Source organism: Clarias gariepinus, chromosome 12, assembly GCF_024256425.1.
Source record: "Clarias gariepinus isolate MV-2021 ecotype Netherlands chromosome 12, CGAR_prim_01v2, whole genome shotgun sequence".
NCBI classification, from domain to species: Eukaryota; Metazoa; Chordata; class Actinopteri; order Siluriformes; family Clariidae; genus Clarias; species Clarias gariepinus.
In genome coordinates this window covers 25824603-25846531 of record NC_071111.1, presented here as the reverse complement: position 1 = coordinate 25846531, position 21929 = coordinate 25824603, and the positions used below count along the sequence as shown (strand labels likewise).

The 21929-nt window shown below is 38.8% G+C and overlaps 1 protein-coding gene across 1 annotated transcript in view; it reads right to left on the bottom strand.

Moving 5' to 3' along the window:
- LOC128534119 (NACHT, LRR and PYD domains-containing protein 12-like) overlaps positions 1–21636 on the bottom strand; it is a 483267-nt gene extending 461631 nt beyond the window's left edge. The window contains exons 1-7 of the mRNA XM_053508420.1: positions 21622–21636; positions 19632–21407; positions 16647–16841; positions 7048–7221; positions 5269–5442; positions 2664–2832; positions 1759–1874 (exon numbers count right to left, since the gene is read on the bottom strand). Of these exons, the coding sequence (XP_053364395.1) occupies positions 1759–1874; positions 2664–2832; positions 5269–5442; positions 7048–7221; positions 16647–16841; positions 19632–21349 (2546 nt within the window). The 5' untranslated portion in view covers positions 21350–21407; positions 21622–21636. The remainder of the gene's footprint in view (positions 1–1758; positions 1875–2663; positions 2833–5268; positions 5443–7047; positions 7222–16646; positions 16842–19631; positions 21408–21621) is intronic.
- Between the last annotated feature and the right edge of the window lie 293 nt (positions 21637–21929).

Below are 21929 nucleotides of genomic sequence, written 5' to 3'. Positions count from 1 at the left end.
GTCGAAGATTAAGAAGTCATGTAAACAGATCAGTAAACACATCGCGTCCGTATCTCTCTCGGTAAGTTTCTCCTCTTTATGTTGTTGTTGCTCGCGGCAGCGCAACAACAATCGAGTCGATGCATGTCCATTCTTTTAATTTCTGCGTTGTCAGGCGATATTACAAACTTCCGTGTAGGTTCCGTACTTAAATCAAACCAAAAACGACTGAAGAAAACAGGCTCAGGCTCCATATTCCAGCGTTAAAGCACTGCGTTGTGGGCAATGCTTTGTGGGTAATGCAGTCCAAAGCATTGCCTGCACTGGACTACACTTCCCACAGAACTGGGGGCGGGCTCAGCAGAGGTCATGAGCATTTAAATTAGCATGTACTGAAACAGGTTGCTGAGAACAGAGCTAGTTTTTACCAGGTAAAAGTAGTGTTTTTTTTACACAATCCTTTTGAATTTTTAATTAACGTATAATACAAACTTTTCATTAAGACCCTAAAGATCATATTAACATTTAATAAAATGTGATGTGTAGGACCTTTGAGCAAAACAATATCACCAAACATGAACTGCTTATTTCGACTAAAAGTGCAAACTTACTTTCACTAACAAGTTTACTTGATATTTTAGAAAAATATTAATCATCATAAATATTTATTTAACAACATGCATACCTTATTGTGTGATTAATAAAGTGTTACCACCAGTCTTTACCTTCTGGTTATTCTAGCAAAATATGGGGAATTGGTAAATAAATCCAGGCTTTCTAACTGTGTTTTTGGACATAACGTCTTTAGCAATATAACACGCCACAACATCAGTAATCTCTTTCCATCGAGGCCCCTCTTATCATATGGGATACCGTGGGAGAACGAGGCTGATATTTTTTACCACTCTTTAGCCAGTGTTTATTCACGCTGCCGCTGTCTTGTTTATCTCGCAGCGCCAAAAACGCCTTCGATTCAACAGTGTGGCTCTGTTTGAGGTGATCGAGTAAATTAGACATGCTGCTTCAAATTTTACACAAATTATACAGCGGGCTCTGCAAACCCGAACAATTTCCATACTACTGAAGAAACCGCGCCTCTCTTGGAAACAAGCTCTTTGGTTTCATCAGAGCACGCTGCCATGTAGTATTTCATATTTCCCACAAGGGTGTCGCAGCACTACGGAAGCTCGCGGTGTAATACCAAAGTGAAATTGTAAAATCGATTTTCATTTTTTAACATCAACATAAACCATGGATTCGAATTAATCGATACTAACTATTAATCAGACAGCTCTACCAACAGACCAGTTCAGAAGCAGAGTGTCACCTTAACTTAGTAAGTACGACTGTGCTCTCACATTTCACTGGTTTGTGGATCAGTAGATCTTACACACAGACACTGCAGAATTGTTCATGAATTTCCAGTGACTTGTAGTTTTAACACTCGTTAGTTTTTCTTGTAAAGTGTAAGGGGTCTTTCAAGGAAGACGTGTCACCTGTCCACTGAACGTGCTACGTCTAAAAATAAACTAAGCTGGGGCACATCTACTGTATGCTTCCTAATAAAGGTTCTGTGAAGGTTTGGTCAAAATGATAAATGGTTTAGGGGGAGTTGCAGGTAGAAACAAAGTGTGATGATGATGATGATGAGAGACGATGGACAGGGAACCCTATGTGTCTCCTATGTTTCTCAGTCAGGCCACACAACCAGGTAATTAAAATGTCAGGGTGTGTGAGAAGGGGTTGTGTGTCTGGGTCTTTCATCCACTCTTCAGCTACCAGGTCATACGGATCGATGTTTTGATCTCTACAAGTTCCTCAAAATATCTCGGCTTGGCATCGGCATTTACCTTCTCCCAGTAAAGTCCCTTTTCTTTAGGTTTACTCTTCTTCATCTCGAAACAAAACACCATGAAACAGATCTAATTTCTTACTTTCTTTGCTGATAATAAATAAAACTTCAGACACCATGCATTTAACAACATGATGTAACTCCACATTCTCTATATTAAACATACAGTAGTGATCATGCACTGTGATCTCCTCTCATACACACACCTATTGATCCTGTTCTCAACTTCAGCTCTGTGTTACTGTATGAGTGTATTTGAGTCAGTAAGTTTATTTATAGATATTCTTTATTTATGACAAAATGTGAAATAATACAAGACTATTTAAGAGCTCAGTGAAAGAACTATTAATAAAGACTGCATGGTTTTAATACTGATTCTTTTGTACAGATCTGGCAACCCTGTTTATAGCAGCTAGATGGAGACGAATGTTTACTGACAAAATAAATTTACATTTTTTCAGCTTTAAGACCAATAAAATGTTTCTCATTTGCATTTCCCTGCTGCTTTTAAACCCTACAGCTCACACACAGTGCATTTAGTTTGTGTCCCAGGTGCAGTTTGTGTGATTAGTTACAGTGTTTTAGTAAATTTCACAGTCATTTCAGACACACTGCAGTCACATCAAGTCATGTTTTGCTCTGCAGCTTCTCACATACGTACATCTGACCCAAAGACTCTGTGACAAATCATCAGTGTGCAGTGAAAAGAAACAATCTTCCTCCTCAGGACATTGATGATCAACCTAAAACTTCTGCTTCAGTATTACTATTAGAGAATGTGTCTTACTGAGGAGCAGGTCATGTGACTCTCAGAGAGATGATCTTACCTCAGTGTCTCCAGTTTACAGTCAGGATTCTCCAGTACAGCACAGAGATACTTCACTCCTGAGTCTCCTACTTTATTATTAGTCAGATTCAGTTCTCTCAGGTGTGAGGGGTTTGATATCAGAGCTGAAGTTAGAGCAGCACAGTCTTCATCTGAGGCACCACAAGACCACAACCTGTAGAGAGACACAATGACACACTCTTCATTGTAAAGTTGATGTAAATTTATGTTATTATTCGACATGACATCACCTGTTTATCCAAATTAACAATGTAATTAAAATGATCATACTGAGTTTTACATTTGGTTTCTTTCAGCAAGTGTGTGTATATTTACAGTATATTAGTATAAGTGTGTGTCGGTGACGGGAAAAGGGTTTGTAGAAAGAGGTCAAAGATAAGAGCTAAAAATAATCTGATCAGCTTTAATGTAATCAGTGATATTACATTATCATATCAGGTTAAAGCCCACGTACATGTCTGCCTGTCTTTCTGTACATTAAAACTCTCTGCCTAACTAATTAATGACGTTTCGTGTTGCTTTTTGCTTTCTAGTCAACCAAGCAAGCGGCGTGAAAAAGTTTAATTTGCAACGACTGCAGCGTTGGATTAAAGTTATCTTGTTGTGTTGGGATGAAGAGCATCATATTTTAATTTAAGAGTTCTGTCTCAAATAAGACAAACAGTGTAGCTTCGAAAAGAAGAGGAAAAAGGACAAGGAGAACAAGAAGTTGGTCCTGTTGTTCCTTGTAAACAGAAAACATCAGCGACAGGTAAACTGTATCGATTCCTAAATTAATGGCTTGATGCTTTTCCATGGCTGCAGTACGAACAAGATAAAAATGTTATGCTGTGCAATTATTGCAAAGACGCATGTCCAGAATTAGCAGAGCCAACAATGTTTGTGTGCGGGAACTCACACTTCAAGCGAGAATCACTAGTAAATTCCCAGCACCATTTACACTGCAGGGACAAATTCAATAACAGGTCACAACCTATTAATCCTCGCACAGTTCAGGCGGCTGTTAACAGGCAAATAAGCCTTACAGACGCAGAAGCTCTCCGACAACTAAAAATCTAATTTAACACAGCGTATCTGATAGCGGAAGACGAGATCCCATTTTACAAACTGATTGGTGTTCACTGTGTGGCAGGAACATTAAGGCCTTGTTCACACGGGCGTTAAAATCAAGTGTTTTTCTGGCGTTCGTAGCGTCCGGTGAGCGCGAATGAAGCGGCGAGTGTTTTCTACACATAGGAGTCAATGATAGTGTTCACTCGGGCTTTGGTGAAGTGCGTTTGTCCGGCTGCGCGTTTATACGGCGTCAAAAAACCTTGCATGCAGCTTTTTCTTGGTGTTCTAGTCCGTTTTCTCCGCGTTCATTTTACGCTTCGGAGGACCGGATATATCCCATGATCCTACATGCTATACATAGGGAAATGCGGGAAAAAAGCTAAATAAAATGCTTAAAACATAAAACTTGTGCGGAAATTTTCACATTTCTTTATAAACCACAAAAAAACGTCCTTTAATCCGCCATTGTGCAGTCAGAGGGTGAACCCAGTAGCGGCGGCGATTTTTTCTCTCCCGACAGCTTGTCGCCGTATTATTTTTTAAAATAATTTTTATATATTATTTTTAAATATAATAATTTAATTAGAAATTTTAAAACAAGTAGATTAATGTCTAATATAGCAAAATGGTCCATATTAAAAGGAAGCACCTCAAATAAAACGACATGGGCTTTCATATCCAGTTCCCGACACTGCCACTGCGTTCGTTTATCCAAAAATTTTACGCCATTGCGAACAAGGCCTAACTGTGTTCAGGAGTGTGGATGTCAATTTAGAGATATTAAAAAGACACTTCACCCAAAAATAAAAATGCTATTATTATTTGCTTTTCCTCTTGTCATTCCAAAGTCTTTCTTTTACCTTTAGAACACACTTAAAGTTATTTTAATATTCTGTGTATACTGTACAACAACATTAGGGTGGGTGAATGATGACCCTTTTAATTTCTTGGTGAATTGTCCTTTTAAATTTATTTGAGCACTACAACAACATCTGTACATTAATTGTGCATATAAAATTCATGCATGATATTTTGAGGACAGCCTGTGTAACTGTTTTCAGAAACTGGAAATATTAAATGTGCAAAAGTGCTCTCAATAAAATACAGTTACTGTAGAGCCCTGTTGAGTTATGGTGCAAGTTAAACTTCAGGCAGATATCCGAGTTCTGCAAATGTTTAATTTAATACATCTGTCTCTGTCTAGCTCTGTTAAGCCACGCCTACCACGAGAAAAATAGCGCAAAATTATTTTAAATAAAAAGGTGCTAGATGCTGGGACATAATCAGGCACATAACTGCTCATAACTTCTACTCAACATTTTGATTTCATTTATTGTGCAGGTTTAACTTCAGGTTTAAATACAGTATATAAGCACTGCCAAAGTTTCATTAAATTCTGTCCAGACTGTTTTGCTTTTAGAAAATCAGGCTGGACACAAAGACAGACAGACAGGCAAACAGACAGCCTAATTTTCTGAGAATTGTTTCGGTCCTCCAATGTGTGAATCATAAAGATACATTGGAGAGATGATCTTACCTCAGTTTCTCTAGTTTACAGTGAGGATTCTCCAGTACAGCACAGAGACACTTCACTCCTGAGTCTCCTACTTTATTATTAGTCAGATTCAGTTCTCTCAGGTGTGAGGGGTTTGATCTCAGAGCTGAAGTCAGAGCAGCACAGCCTTCATCTGAGACACCACAATCACACAACCTGTAGAGAGACACAATGACACACTCTTCATCACCAGGTTTCAATCTTTACTTAAGACTTACTGTAAAGCTGATGCTTGTAAAGATATTTTATTCCGAATGACAAATCATGCAAATAAGTGTGAAAGTGAATCTATGAAATTAACATAAGTTAATTAAACGTTTTATACATTTACACAAATCATCAGTTTTACACATTATTTTGTCCTCCTCTCAGAAGCAGGTGTAAATTACCAGTGTTGTTGCAGCGGTTGCCAGATCACTGGTTTTAATGAGGATTTGCTCTGCTATTGGAGTAATATCTTTAGCTGTGGATTGGAGCTTGGAGATTTTTTATATTCATTATTTTAATCATATCTGTACATCTGTGGAGTTAATGTCACTCTGGATGTCATTTATTGCACCATTGTGGGTGGATGAGGTGTTCTTTGTGTGGCTCATCCACCATGGAAGCTGTTGAATAGCTTGATTTTGGTAAATAACTAGGCTGTGACTCTGAAAAAAAGTCTAATTACGGTGCTGATGTGAGCCCTATGATTTGCTTCTCAGGCAGGCGACACAACAAGGTATTTAAAAATATCAGGGTGTAAGAGAAGGGGTTGTGTGTCTGGGTCTTTCATCAACTCTTCAGCTACCAGGTCATACGGATCAAAGTTTTTGATCTCTACAAGTTCCTCAAAATATCTCTGCATGACACCGGCATTTAACTTCTCCCATAAGGGCCCTTTTCTTTAGGTTACTCTTCTTCATCTCGAAAGAAAACACCATGTCACAAATCTAAGAACAATAACAAGCCGCTCTGAACTCTGTGTCACTCTCAACACATCTGTGTCAGAAATCACCATGGCAACCGATCAGCATTAAAACCAAAGATGTTGACTCCTTGCAAAAAAACAAATCGGTATAAAAACAGTGTGATGTAACTCCACATTCTCTATATTAAACATACAGTAGTAATTATGCACTGTGATCTCCTCTCATACACACACCTATTGATCCTGTTCTCAACTTCAGCTCTGTGTTACTGTATGAGTGTATTTAAGTCACTGAGTTTATTTATAGATATTCTTTATTTCTCACTTAATGTGAAATAATACAAGACTATTTAAGAGCTCAGTGAAAGAACTATTAATAAAGACTGCATGGTTTTAATACTGCTTCTTTTGTACATATCTGGCAACCCTGTTTATAGCAGCTAGATGGAGACGAATGTTCACTGACAAAATAAACATTATTTCAGTTTTAAGACCAATAAAATGTTTCTCATTTGCATTTCCCTGCTGCTTTTAAACCCTACAGCTCACACACAGTGCATTTAGTTTGTGTCCCAGGTGCAGTTTGTGTGATTAGTTACAGTGTTTTAGTAAATTTCACAGTCATTTCAGACACACTGCAGTCACATCAAGTCATGTTTTGCTCTGCAGCTTCTCACATACGTACATCTGACCCAAAGACTCTGTGACAAATCATCAGTGTGCAGTGAAAAGAAACAATCTTCCTCCTCAGGACATTGATGATCAACCTAAAACTTCTGCTTCAGTCTCACTATTAGAGAATGTGTCTTACTGAGGAGCAGGTCATGTGACTCTCAGAGAGATGATCTTACCTCAGTGTCTCCAGTTTACAGTCAGGATTCTCCAGTACAGCACAGAGACACTTCACTCCTGAGTCTCCTACATTATTAACCGTCAGATTCAGTTCTCTCAGGTGTGAGGGGTTTGATCTCAGAGCTGAAGTCAGAGCAGCACAGCCTTCATCTGAGACACCACAACCCCACAACCTGTAGAGAGACACAATGACACACTCTTCATCACCAGGTTTCAACCTTCATTTAAGACTTACTTTAAGGCTGTTGTGTTTGTAAAATGTCATGATTTGTGTTAGGTAGTTTGAAATTAAGTTCATAGTTTAAACTATAGAATGTATTGTCTAATGTGTTAGTGCTAAATCTTATGTACTTCAAATTATGTTTAACAATGATTCAGTTAAATGCTCAATGCTTTGTTCAGACAAGTTTATAAAAATATTCATAAAAATAACGAGCGATACTGTTATTGTCTTGGCCTTGTGCATCTATCTATAAAAAAAAGTTGTTTTGTGCAGCCTGTACTAATAGTATGCTAATTAGGCCCAACCTGCCTTTCATGGCACTGAGATCACATGACCTGAACCATCATTATAATTTTCTTCAAAACAACCATCATGGTGGACACAGAGGCAACTCACAACAAAGACGTAAGCGTTTTACAGAATCTGACAAGAAAAACATCCGGTTTGTTGACACCTTGTCACATTTGCATACTCATTAATATTCGTTAGCGCCTGCCAAAGATGGGCGTGTACACCGGACCAGCCTTGTCTGTGTTCAATTATTTCAACGTTCATACAACAAATTGTATTTGCTATAGTGACTATTTTCTTCTCTTCATTTTAACATACAATCCAACACATTACTGTGAGAACTATGTATGGTCTGTGTCTTTAGCATGTAAAATTACATGTGAATTGGGTTTTTGTATAATTTAATTACATGATACAGTAAATACACTCAGTACAAAATTAGCCTCCCAAAACAGCTTTAAGTATAAACATAAACAGTATATTATAGCAATATAACTTCACGTATACTAGTCTTTAGTCTTTGGAATTTGGAAAGATTAAGTACACTGTAAAAATTATTATAGGAAATGGAGAAAGAGAACAAGGATGAAAGTATTTGATGAGTTTATTAAGGGCAATAGGACTAGAAAGGAGGATTTAAAATGAAAGAAAGTGGAGGGAGATCAAGACCAAAAGGTGGCGGTAATGCAACATAGTGGATGCCAACCGCCAGTAAACACCAAGAAGAAAAAGGACTAACTACATCATCAACCTGAGGCCACTGTTGCCATGGGTTACTAGACACAGGCGCTGACCCTCTGTCGACATGTTAAATATGTTGAAATGTTTATTTTGACCTCCTAAGAGCAACACTAGATTATGGCTGCCTATCGTGTATTGTATGTCTGCAGCAGAGTTTAACCTAAAGCAATTTGACATAATGCAGTTTCAAACCCTGAGAGTCTGTTGTGGGACCTTTAAAGTAGCAGCCATACAGGTAGAAGTTGGGGAAATGTCATTAACAATCAGAAGAATAAAGCTAATGTTGGCATACTGGGTAAATCTGCAGAAGCGTAACAAAGAGTACCCAATGAAGGCCATCCTCAAAGAGTGCTGGGACACAACAAATCCAATCTGTTGGACAGGGGACACCAAAGCAAAATGCCTAGGACTACAGAAGCTTGATACTGTATCAGTCCCACTAGTCTGGAAACAGGAAATTCATGCAGACAAAACCATCTAGATAACATCTTACAAATAGTGTCAGAATTATACCAGAAGGGTGTAAGGAGCTCTTTCCTATGGGTACCAGCACATGTAGGAGTAAAAGGAAATGAAGAAGCAGACAAAGTAGAAAATACACTGGGGAAAATTATCTGGAAAATATATAATAAACAAATGAAACTGGTTTAGCAGATAAAATCTAACAGTTTTTTTTTAATCTTCTTTTTTTTGCTCGTGCCGTTACATATAATATCTGACGTTCCACACTCCAGTACAGCAGGAGGTAATGCACCAAAATCCACCAAAAAACCTCAAAGAAGAAAAAGCTGTCTGCAGACGGGTCAGAGAGCTGAAGCACGTGTATAGTGATATGTCAGCGATATGACCCAGAGTACAAAATACTTTTACTTTCACAGCCTCCATTCTGTGCAGAAGATGAATAGAAAGGTGCAAAGAACACAAAAATCTTAAAAATAAATATATACGACCCCATAAATCCTGGCCAAATCACAGACATGCTGATACACACGGGACTAATATCTTTACTTTAATACTTTTACTTTACAAATTACATACATGGCCGATTCGCACAGGATTAGGATCACAGATAACCTCCTCAATTACTACAAATGACTAGAGGTCCTCAGGTAATACTAATCCTGTGCGACTAGGTCTAAAGGTTTGCCTTTAATTGTAGATTACAGAACACATGTTTTGTTGCTCTGGAGAAACATCTGTCCATTAAAGTGCCCCTATTATGCCATTTTAAAGGTTGCTAATATTGCTTAATGAGTCTCTTAAAACAGGTTTACATGTATGCAAGGTCAAAAAACACTTTAGTTTTCTCCAAAAATAGATTTAATTTTATCCCATTTCTAAATGATTCATAAACGACTCGTGTGAAGCAGTTTGTAGATTCAGTCTGTCTAAACCCCTCCTTTCCGTGAGCCCTCACTGCTGTGATTGGTCAGATGGCGCGGTCCTTTATGATTGGTCTACCGCTACAGTGTGTGTCGGAAAAATTAAAAATGTGCATATGTGTGTGTGATGCATTTTTCCCCTCGGGACTTGGCGTAGAAGGGCAAGGGGCATGCGCACTTCGCGAGTGTTTAGTTCAGTTTTAGTGAATGGTGGAGAATAAACAGTTAAAAAGGATTTCGTGTGCTCTCGTTTTTATTGTTTTTTTTTTATATTACAAACTGTTTAGGCGAACCCGGCATGAATGCTCGGTCACATTAACAAGAGTGTGGTAACGTTAATTGTAAGACGGCGGGCAAGTTGTTTGCGACGTAGACATTATGCAAATATGTTTCGTAGTGACAGGGATCCGTAACAGAGAAATATTAGATTTTAATAGACAAAAACTTCAGTCATAGTGCACTGTCGGCGTCACATACTGTATAGTGCAGATAGTGTATCTTCACATACAGCTACATGACACACTGCACAAAAGATTATATTTGAAAAAGCATAATAGGGGCACATTAACATTACAGTCAAAAAAAGTTAAATATAAAGTTAAATGTCCTGAATAAAATTAAAACTTATCATGCAATCGGTTAAAATGCAAGTTTCAAAACAACAGACATCACCTGAGACGATAAAGACATAAATGAGTGTGTGGATGATATTCTCATTTTACTACGTATTTGACTGGTTGTAACAGGAGGACTCCCATGCTAAACATTAACATTCGTGTCCAGTAGGGGGAGGTATTGCATTGTTCTGCTGTGTGGCTGGTATTGACTTGGCCTAGCTGATGTTCCTACGTGTTGTTGGAGTGTTTTACAAACCAGAAATCTAGAGTGACAAAACTAATAAATGTAATATTTTAGGCAGTTCTGTGTACATCTAGAGGAATGTAGTGTTTGTCAGAGTATTTGTGAGAATTTAATGAACACTGTAAGGTTTTCTGATATTGTGTGAGCTTTCCCGTGCCTTATAAGGTAATACTTCCTAAAGCCCATGACCAGATTGAATCCAAATATTCAATAATAACATATTCATATAATAAATTTACATATTAATGACTTTTGTTCTTTTGAGGTTTGGGATGTACGTGACAGAGGACACCTGGACAAAAGCTTAAGTGTACTTTCTGTGTTGATAATCAACAGAGACCTTCAGACACATTGTGTGTGCGCGTGTGTGTGTGCATGCTTGTGAGTGTCTGTGTGGTCATGTGTGTGTGTGCGTGTGTGTGTGTGCATGTGTGTGTCGTTGTGTGTGTGTGTGTGTGTGTGTGTGTGTGTGTGTGTGTCTCTCTCTTTCTCCTCCAGGTCAGGGTCAGCTGGTATCGTATCGCGATGTGACGAACACAAAAGCAATAATTCTTCATTTAACTCGTATTAAACATAACATTTGGAGGCTCATTTTAAAACTTACAAACATCACATTGAACTTCATTTAAACATTTCACTGCATATCATACAGTTTATGGCTGCTGTTGGGAACTTTTTCCTTTGTGGATTCAGAGACCAGGAGACAGTATTGTCAGATCTTTCAAGCAGAAGTTACTCTTCATTGAGAACTCGCTGTGCGTCGCTGTAGTCACTTTCACTGTAGCCAAGTCTGACTGAATCTCCGCTCTGGAGAGTTTATACTTCTTAAGGGGGAGGGATAAAAAGAGGTGGAGACGATCTAAACAAAGCATAGTGTAGTACAGGAATCAGCCTGGTAACGGAAGTTCATCAGCTTAAAAGTGCCTTTTAAATACAGTAGGTGCTAATCTAATCAGCCTGACAGTATCACCCAGACCTTCACACTATCATAGACACAAAGGCACAGCCTGGCCTTGAGATTCGCATTCAGATTTACCTTGGGACCCTACCCAGTGGTCAGGAAGTACATAAAGACAAAAGGTTAATGTCTCAGACACCTGGGCTACCAGACTTGATCTTCTTAGAATGTCACCATCATTACCTCAAAATGTAAAACCTAATGTACATAACTCTTTCAGTTTATATACTATTATGTTGGAACCTAGCTTTAACATTTTACAAATTTGTAATCCTACACTGTGTACGTGTTAAATTAAAATTAAGTTTAAGTTACGTGTTGGTGGCATTTATGGAGTGATATCCCGGACAATATTCAAAAGGAACTGCAAATTTGCAATTGTGTTTCCCATATGTGGACGCACAAAGTGTGCCATAATTCAAATGCAATTACAAACTTTGCATTACCGTTTGCTTTTTCGCCTTCGCGAACGCACAATGACAATAACACACAAAGTCCATTTGCATTTGCCATGTCTTACAAGTCATGAGCCTGTCATATTTAAACAGCAAAATCAATGACCACGTTTGCTTTTTCAGTTTCTCTGCGTCGCGCGTGTAGACGGCCAAAACTCAAACGCAATCGCTAATCTATTTGCAATTGCATTTCCAACGCGTTACACAGAAACCTGTCAATCAGCGTCAGGGGCGGGTCTATACTGTGGGGCGTGATTGTATGGGGAGTGACGTCACTCGCAGTCGCCGACCAAGAGGGGAAAATTTGAGCAATGGAGGTGAACCGTGGTAAAGTTGGTGTTATGCGCTAAAATGCCCCCTGTCACGGATTGCCACACTTATACAACTTGTAGAGAGACACAATGACACTCTTCATCACCAGATTTTAATCTTGGTTTACTTGTTATAAATATGATGTCTGTTATGTTGAACTATCTCTCCTCTCTTGACCAATCACAAGGTATAACTAACACTAACCAAAACATTACCAATATTTAGTGACATTAGTCTACAGAGATTATAACAGGAAGTGAGGAGCTGTGTAGACTCACCCTATGGGAGAAATATACTTAGTCTTATCTGTGTGTACACACATGCATGATTCCATTAGTGTCAGATCCAGGCAGACATTGGCAACTAACGCCCTCAATGCAAGTCAGCAAACATGCCATCCAAGGCCTACAACTCCCAACACGGCCTAGCAAGGTCAGTGGAGTTCTAATGGCACATATGTGAAACCAATATGATGATAAGTGGAACTTGGTGAAGTACACACTCCTGTGAATAAAATCCAAACTGATACCAAGCCTTTGTTAAGTTCTTGCCTCTTGGGTATGACCAAGTTAGTGTGACAGTGGGCCCGCGTGGGCAGCAGTCCTGCATGCTCCTTAGAATGGCTCCTCTCACTGTCTTGGACAGCCGGTCCCTCCCAGATGTCCTTGGGTGAGGCAGCAGGCAAGATTCCCATGTGACTTCCAGCGGCTGTGCAGCTTTCCAGCTGGGAAGGGGGACCTTAATGTGGAGCACAGCAGCCTTTTTATATTCAGAATCACGCTGGCTCTAAGCGAGAGTGAATGTGCTGCGGGAGCTTGTGCAGTCCTCTTGCGGCTGTCCTTATGGTGGAGATCAAACAGCTGTATTCAGTACTTATCTTCGAAGTCACTGGGGTTCATGACATCAGCGCAAGCGCATTTCACTAGTTGCATTTTAAGCATCTGCCGCACAAGTCTACTCTGTATGGCGTTTTTTATAGCATGGAGAAAGCCCGAGATCCATTAAGGGTGATAACCCCCCAGCCGTGCCCTTACTAGCCTACCTAGTAAGCCTACAGAGTGAGCCTACAGAGTGAGCGAGGAGCGACAAAAGATTTAGGCGCATGCTATCACTGGCGCACACCGTGACACACCGCAAGTGCATTTCAGACCTGTGGGAAAAACTGCTACAATATATAATATCTTACTTTTTCTCTTTTTCATCTGTTCCTGGAGGGTCCAAGTTTCCCCTGCTGCTCTCATATATTCTCTTTGTTTCTCCTGCATGCCTGTTGCATTTCACATAATATTGCATGTTTTTGTTGAATTCTCTATTAATCAGGTTCATCAGCCCCTGAGTGTTCTTATGAATATAAATAGTGATATATTGTTTTTGACCCAGAGTTCTGTGCTACACACCTGCTTCCCTACGTGGAGCTGCTGGAGAGCATGGTCAGGGGTCTTCAACTAAAATTGCTTAAGGTCTGGTAAATGAACAATCCTCACCAGCTAAGGTCCGGACAACCGAAAACAGGTACTGATGGTTTAGGTGTAGATAACATTTTTTATTGAACAAAATATAATATGTTCTTATATGGATAAACATGTCTTTTTGTATGTATAAACACCAATTTACATCCTTCACAAATTGGATCTCATTTTTAATGTTTTCTGTCTGTCCTTTATGTTGCTTTGGTACAAAATAATTTAATTAAACCAGTAACAATGTCTGACAAAAATATGATGAAAATGCCTATGGTGCAAAATGCCTTCATCTCTAAATCTGCACAGAACATAAATTAATTTCAACATTAACAATTTAAAAGGGAAACTAAAGTGCTTTTTTTCTGCTGAACTGAGATTACAAATTATCACCTTATTTACCCTGTTCAAAAAAATCATAAATCTCATATTGCATTTTATATTCATAAAATGTTGGGGAGTAAGTGAGTGAGAGAGGACCTGTGTAGATCGCTCATACTGTACTTTAAGCTCATTGATTTTCCTCGCCCTTACCTCAGACTGCTGGGGGTAAGTCGCTTTAAAGTGTCAATGTTTAGCTTCGTAATGGCGTTTAATGTTTCCACTTTTGACAACCGCAACAGAGTCCGAGCAAATAACACACACAGGCCTCGTAGAGCTTGATGCAGGAAGAATAAATGCATATTTTTCCACCCATTCATCTCGCAAAACTCAGTTTTCCGAAACATCTTTTCTAATTTTTGAACGTGACATTTATTTAAAAAAATTTTTTTTTGCTGTCTGTCTGTGCGCTGCTTTCACTTTCTGCTCTCTTTAATGCACGCATGACTGCACATCTGAACGTAACGGTTGGCGCGTTAACTGTAGTAGCAACCCGTGGCTCTACTGAGCTGATCTTCACGTGTCCGATATACATTTTAATTCATTAGAAAATAGTGTTTGCTCTCTCTCTCTCTCTCTCTCTCTCTATATATATATATATATATATATATATATATATACAGTGGTGTGAAAAACTATTTGAAAACTGATTTCTTATTCTTTTGCATGTTTGTCACACTTAAATGTTTCTGCTCATCAAAAACCGTTAACTATTAGTCAAAGATAACATAATTGAACACAAAATGCAGTTTTTAAATGAAGGTTTACGTTATTAAGGGAGAAAAAAAACTCCAAATCTACATGGCCCTGTGTGAAAAAGTGATTGCCCCGCTTGTTAAAAAAATAACTTAACTGTGGTTTATCACATCTGAGTTCAATTTCTGTAGTCACCCCCAGGCCTGATTACTGCCACACCTGTTTCAATCAAGAAATCACTTAAATAGGAGCTACCTGACACAGAGAAGTAGACCAAAAGCACCTCAAAAGCTAGACATCATGCCAAGATCCAAAGAAATTCAGGAACAAATAAGAACAAAAGTAATTGAGATCTATCAGTCTGGTAAAGGTTATAAAGCCATTTCTAAAGCTTTGGGACTCCAGCGAACCACAGTGAGAGCCATTATCCATAAATGGCAAAAACATGGAACAGTGGTGAACCTTCCCAGGAGTGGCCGGCTGACCAAAATTACCCCAAGAGCGCAGAGACAACTCATCCGAGAGGCCACAAAAGACCCCAGGACAACATCTAAAGAACTGCAGGCCTCACTTGCCTTAATTAAGGTCAGTGTTCACGACTCCACCATAAGAAAGAGACTGGGCAAAAACGGCCTGCAAGGCGATTAACAAGGCGCAAACCACTTTTAAGCAAAAAGAACATTAAGGCTCTTCTCAATTTTGCTAAAAAACATCTCAATGATTGCCAAGACTTTTGGGAAAACACCTTGTGGGCAGATGAGACAAAAGTTTAACTTTTTGGAAGGTGCGTGTCCCGTTACATCTGCCGTAAAAGTAACACAGCATTTCAGAAAAAGAACATCATACCAACAGTAAAATATGGTGGTGGTAGTGTGATGGTCTGGGGTTGTTTTGCTGCTTCAGGACCTGGAAGGTTTGCTGTGATAAATGGAACCATGAATTCTACTGTCTACCAAAAAATCCTGAAGGAGAATGTCCGGCCGTCTGTTCGTCATCTCAAGCTGAAGCGATCTTGGGTGCTGCAGCAGGACAATGACCCAAAACACACCAGCAAATCCACCTCTGAATGGCTGAAGAAAAACAAAATGAAGACTTTGGAGTGGCCTAGTCAAAGTCCTGACCTGAATCCTATTGAGATGTTGTGGCATGACCTTAAAAAGGCGGTTCATGCTAGAAAACCCTCAAATAAAGCTGAATTACAACAATTCTGCAAAGATGAGTGGCCCAAAATTCCTCCAGAGCGCTGTAAAAGACTCCTTGCAAGTTATCGCAAACACTTGATTGCAGTTTTTGCTGCTAAGGGTGGCCCAACCAGTTATTAGGTTCAGGGGGCAATTACTTTTTCACACAGGGCCATGTAGGTTTGGATTTTGTTTCTCCCTAAATAATAAAAACCATCATTTAAAAACTGCATTTTGTGTTTACTTGTGTTATCTTTGACTAATAGTTAAATGTGTTTGATGATCAGAAACATTGTGTGTGACAAACATGCAAAAGAATAAGAAATCAGCAAGGGGGCAAATAGTTTTTCACACCACTGTATATATATATATATATATATATATATATATATATATATATATATAATGATTTTTTTTTTTTTTCATTAAGTCAAAAGGCTTCCGCCAGTTGGCGACCCCTGATGTAGGTGATTAGGCTGGTGTGTAAGGTACGCCCTATTTATTTTTGTTGTTGTTGAATATTTCAAATGTCAGTTGTAACAGCTGAAATAAATACAGTCACATGCGTCTGTTGTTTCACTTTGACACTGGAAAAGTTCAGCATGTGATAAACCCACTGGCTTCCAATAAACCCATCAAAATCAGAGATGACTTTACCTCAGACTTTCCACTTTACTGTGAGGATTCTCCAGTACAGCAGAGAGAGTCTTTACTCCTGAGTCTCCTAGTGGACTGTTGGACAGATTCAGTGTTTTCACAGTCAGATGCAGTTCTCTCAGATTGGAGGTTTCTGAGTTGAGTGCTGAGACCAGAGCTGACCAACTTTTCACTCCAACTTCATCACACCTGATACTGAAGGAAATAAAATAATACATAATGAAATAAAGTTAGTGCAAATTATCAAACAATTCCTCAAATCTTTCACTGCAGCTTGTTATTTCATAAATACTAAAAGTACAAACACCAGAAAATATTCACAGAGGGACACTAGACCTAAACATGCATACGGTGTAAAATAATTGAACATTCAAATATTTTCAACAGTCATCATGCCTCGCTTAAGCTCAGGATGGAGCTTAAAAATGTCTATATTTATAAAAAATGGTGACACAGTGGCGTTTGTTCCTAGCACTATAAATAAATATAAAAATTTTATTTAGGAATCAGACTGATAGTAGCAAAAGTCTTATCCATGCAGTGTTATGAACTGGCATCAAAATACAATAAAATACAGTACAAAGTCATACAAGTTCAATAACAGCAGCATGGATTTAATTAAGGTTGTGTGTGTGTGTGTGTGTGTGTGTGTGTGTGTGTGTGTGTGTGTGTGTGTGTGCAGGTAGCATTCCTGACTTTTTTTTCTGCATATTTGTCACACTTAAATGATTGAGATTATTAAACAAATTTTTATATTTCATAAAGATAACCTTAAATAAATGCAGTGTTTAAATAATGATTTTAAATATTAAAGGGAAAAAAAGCTGTTCTAACCCACCTGGCCCTGTGTGAAAACGTAACTGCCCCTGACATTGCTAAATCATCAAAGAACTGTGATCAATTAAACTGTTTTTGAATGCTAAGTTAAGTTTCACTTGCCACAGCCTGGCACACACACACACACACACACACACACACACACACACCCTTTGACAGCTCTGAGGTCTTGCCCATGGTGATGAGGTTTGAATGTAAGACAGAGATAAGGAGTTGTTAGAACACCTTCCTAAATTAATGTGTCCCACCTGAGCACATAACCAGTCTGTGGGAGACAGAATTACTGTTGGTTGGTAGGGGATCAAATACTTATACTAATTTTCACTAAAATTCGACTCAATTTATAACATTTTTGTAATATGTAACATTTTTATGTAATATTCGGTCTACTGTATATCCTTTAAAATACACCTGATGATAAAAATATAGACAGTTCATTACTTTGGAAACTTTTGGGTAAACTTTTAAAATCTACAGGGGATCAAATAAAAAATTTCGAGTCACAATATCGCTCCCTCTACCACCACCCCAGGTCAGATTTGCAATTTCACATGGCCATATCTTTGTCCTCTTCTCACAGGACAATTTCTGCCTGAAGCAGTAGCTCATTCTTCTCAACTTTGACATGTTTGGTCTTAATTCGCGTTTCTCATTTGTATAGTCAACGTCTGTGCAAGCTTATACGTGTGTGTGTGTGTGTGTGTGTGTGTGTGTGTGTGTGTGTGTGAGAAAGTCGTCCAGCACAGTAGTCCTCACATACAGTACACAGCACATGCACAAACACTTTACTTTTTTTAAAGGTTAAGTTAAGGTTGCAGGTTAATTTGTTTTATTTTTACTTTATATTTTGTATAATTTTTTTTTATGGTTGTGGAACGAATAATTAGAGTTTTCATTATTTCTTATGGAGGAAATTTGTTTTAATTTACATATGTTTTGACAATCCAAGGTTCCACTGTATTCTAATTTTCTGAAATACTGGTTTTGGGGTTTTCATTACCTATAAGCCATAATCATCAAAATTGAAAGAAACAAACATTTAAAATACATCAATCTGTGTGTAATGAATCTGTATAATATAACGTTCACTTTCTTTTTAATTGAATTACTGAAATAAATCAACTTTTCGATGATATTTTAATTTATTGAGATGCACCTGTACATGTGTGTCTAACATATGCATTATGGAATGTGACTGTATATAAAAATTGGGCTAAACAGTGGGGCACCTTCATTGTGGGCTTAATGGGGACCCTAATAAGACCCAGATGTGGGGAGATGTGAAGAAATGTACAGTTGACTTTATTGCAGGGGTTGAAGCATACAGTATATAATGTGGGAAATGAACGAGGGAGTTAGTTGCTTCATGGATCGGTTCTGTCTGTTATTGATCAGCAATAAAGGCCAAAATCATCTGGAAACAAAACCAGAGACTTAAGAGTGTTTTATACAACACTCGCAGTCTCCACTCTAATTCATTCCAAAGGTGTTTCATCAGGTTGAGGTCAGTTCTCAAGAACTTAATTTGTGCACTGGTTCCCGGTTATGTTGGATCAGGAAGGGACCATCCCCAAACTGTACCCACAAAATTGGGAACATGAAATTGTCCAAATTGTCTTAGTATGCTGAAGCATTAAGAGTTCCTTTGTAAGGCGCTGAGCCCAATGACTGAAAAACAACCCCACACCTGTTCCAACATGACTGCGCACCAGTGCACAAAGCAAGATCCATAAAGGCTCATCCAAGAGTGTGGAAGAACCTGATTGGCATGCACAGAGCCCTGACCTCAACCTCATAGAATGCTACTGGAATGAATTAGAGCGGAGACTACGAGACAGGCCTTCTCGTCCAACATCTGATCACACAAAAGCACTTTTAGAAGAATAGTAAAAAACAAAAACCCCATAAACACACTCCTAAACCTTGTTGAAAGTCTTCCCAGAAGAGTTGAAGCTGTTATAGCTGCCAAGGGTGACGCAACATCACATTAAACCCTATGGATTAATAATTGGATGTTTCTCAAGTCCATGCGCATGTGAAAGCAGATGAGCGAATACTTTTGGCAGTATATTGTATTTGTGGAAATGTTCAAAGTTTCCCAATCTCCAACACTGTAACAGTAGAACAGTTATATTCAGCTTTACTTACATTGCTTTTCTGGTTGCTGCAATCACAGGCATCAGCTTCAGAAGAACATCATCTGTTATCTTATCTGGACTGAAATATTTATTCAGGTCAAATTCCTCCAGCTCCTGTGCTGATGTCAGTAACACAAACACCAGAGCAGACCACTGTGATGAAGAGAGTTCACTTTGTTTTCCAGATTTCAGGTAGTGTTGGATTTCTTCTTCTAAAGAATTATCACCCAGTTCATTCAGACAGTGGAACAGATTGATGGATTTCTCTGTAGAACGTTCTCTACTGATCTTCCACTTAATGTACTGAACTGTTTCCTCTGTGCTCTGGGAGCTACTTCCTGTCTGTGGTACTAAGACCTGTAAGAGTTTCTGATTGGATTTTAATGAGAGACCCAGAAGAAAGCGAAGGAAAAGATCCAGATGTCCAGTCTGACTTTTTAAAGCTTCATCTACAGCACACTTGTGGATATATAAAACTGTAATGTAAAATTTAAAAGCCAGACTCTTTTTAAGAACATTTCTCTTCTTCATCCTGAACATCAGGTGCACATACAGAGCTGCGAGGTGTTCCTGAATGCTCAGATGAACAAAGCAGTACATTCTACTCTGGTGAAGCCCAAACTCCTCTCTGAAGATCTGCGTACACACACCTGAGTACACTGATGCTTCTCTCACATCAATGCCGCACTCTCTCAGGTCTTCCTCATAGAAGATCAGGTTCCCTTTCTCCAGCTGCTCAAAAGCCAGTTGTCCCAGTTTAAGAAGCATTTCTTCATCTCTCTCCTGCTTCTTTGAGTACTTTTCTCTTATGATGTTTATCTGAATGATGAGGAAGTGTGTGTACATTTGAGTCAGAGTCTTGGGGATCTCTCCACTCTCTGCTTTACATAAGATTCTCTCTAGAACAGCGGCTGAAATCCAGCAGAAGACTGGGATGTGACACATGATGTAGAGGCTCCTTAATGACTTCAGGTGTGTGATGATGTTATTGGCCAGGCTCTGATCACGGATCCTCTTCCTGAAGTACTCCTCCTTCTGTGGGTCATTGAACCCTCGTACCTCTGTGACTCGATGGACACACTCAGAGGGGATTTGATCAGCTGCTGCAGGTCGGGAGGTGATCCAGATGAGAGCAGAGGGAAGCAGATTCCCTTTGATCAGGTTTATCAGCAGCACAGGCACTGATGCTGATTCAGTTACATCACACACTCTTACTGTGTTCTGGAAATCAAGAGGAAAACGACACTCGTCCAATCCATCAAAAATAAACAGAACTTTTTCCAAACTGAACATTTCTGTTTCTTTTATTTCTTTAAAAAAGACATGAAGGAGCTCCATCAGACTCAGTTTCTGGTCCTTCATCAAATTCAGCTCTCTGAAAGGAAGTGGAAATATGAGGTGGACGTCCTGATTTGCTTTCCCTTCAGCCCAGTCCACAATAAACTTCTGCACAGAGACAGTTTTTCCGATGCCAGCGACTCCCTTTGTCAGCACAGATCTGATGGGTTCGTCTCGTTCAGATAAGGGCTTAAAGATGTCATTGCATTTGACTGGTGTGTCCTCTGTTGTTGCTCTCCTGGATGCTGCTTCGATCTGCCTCACCTCATGTTCATTATTGACATCTCCACTGTCTCCCTCTGTGATGTAGAGCTCTGTGTAGATCTCATTCAGGAGTGTTTGGGTTCCCAGGTTTATTATCACTCCATTCAAGAACTGAAACTTCTTCATCAGATTTAATTTGAACTTTTCCTGGAATTCATTTACAGCAGCAGATTCTGGGTCGTGCCTATAAAATGAGACATGGGGTCCAATAATTAATCTTTAAGATTTAATTTTTCTGACCAGTTTTCACTGATATTCTTTATAATGTTCTAACTGTGTGTTTATTTTATTCTACTGTATGTTTTCTATAATCTAATCGCTCTGTAGTTAATAACAGCAGAGATGTTTATAACAGCAGTGTGTCAGTGTCACAGTCATGTTGTTGGATTTGATCTTACCCTGTATCTCTAATGATGTTCTTTGCTTTTCTGTCTCCTGTCTTCTGTAGATCACTGTGGACAAAAAAAAATCCAGTTAATAATTTTCACCACAGTTTAAATATTAGCCTCAATACATTGTTTGGGTGTTTTCAAGTCAGTATTTATCAGAATTAAGGTGCAAATAAGTGTTAAGTAGTACAATACAATAGCTCTTTATAAATATTATGTTTTAAATTTTCCTCCTCTGCACACGCCTATGAAGTTTGTCACCCAGAGAGTGAGTTTAATGTAAGTAACCCAGGATAAATTTCACAATCCTCCATGCA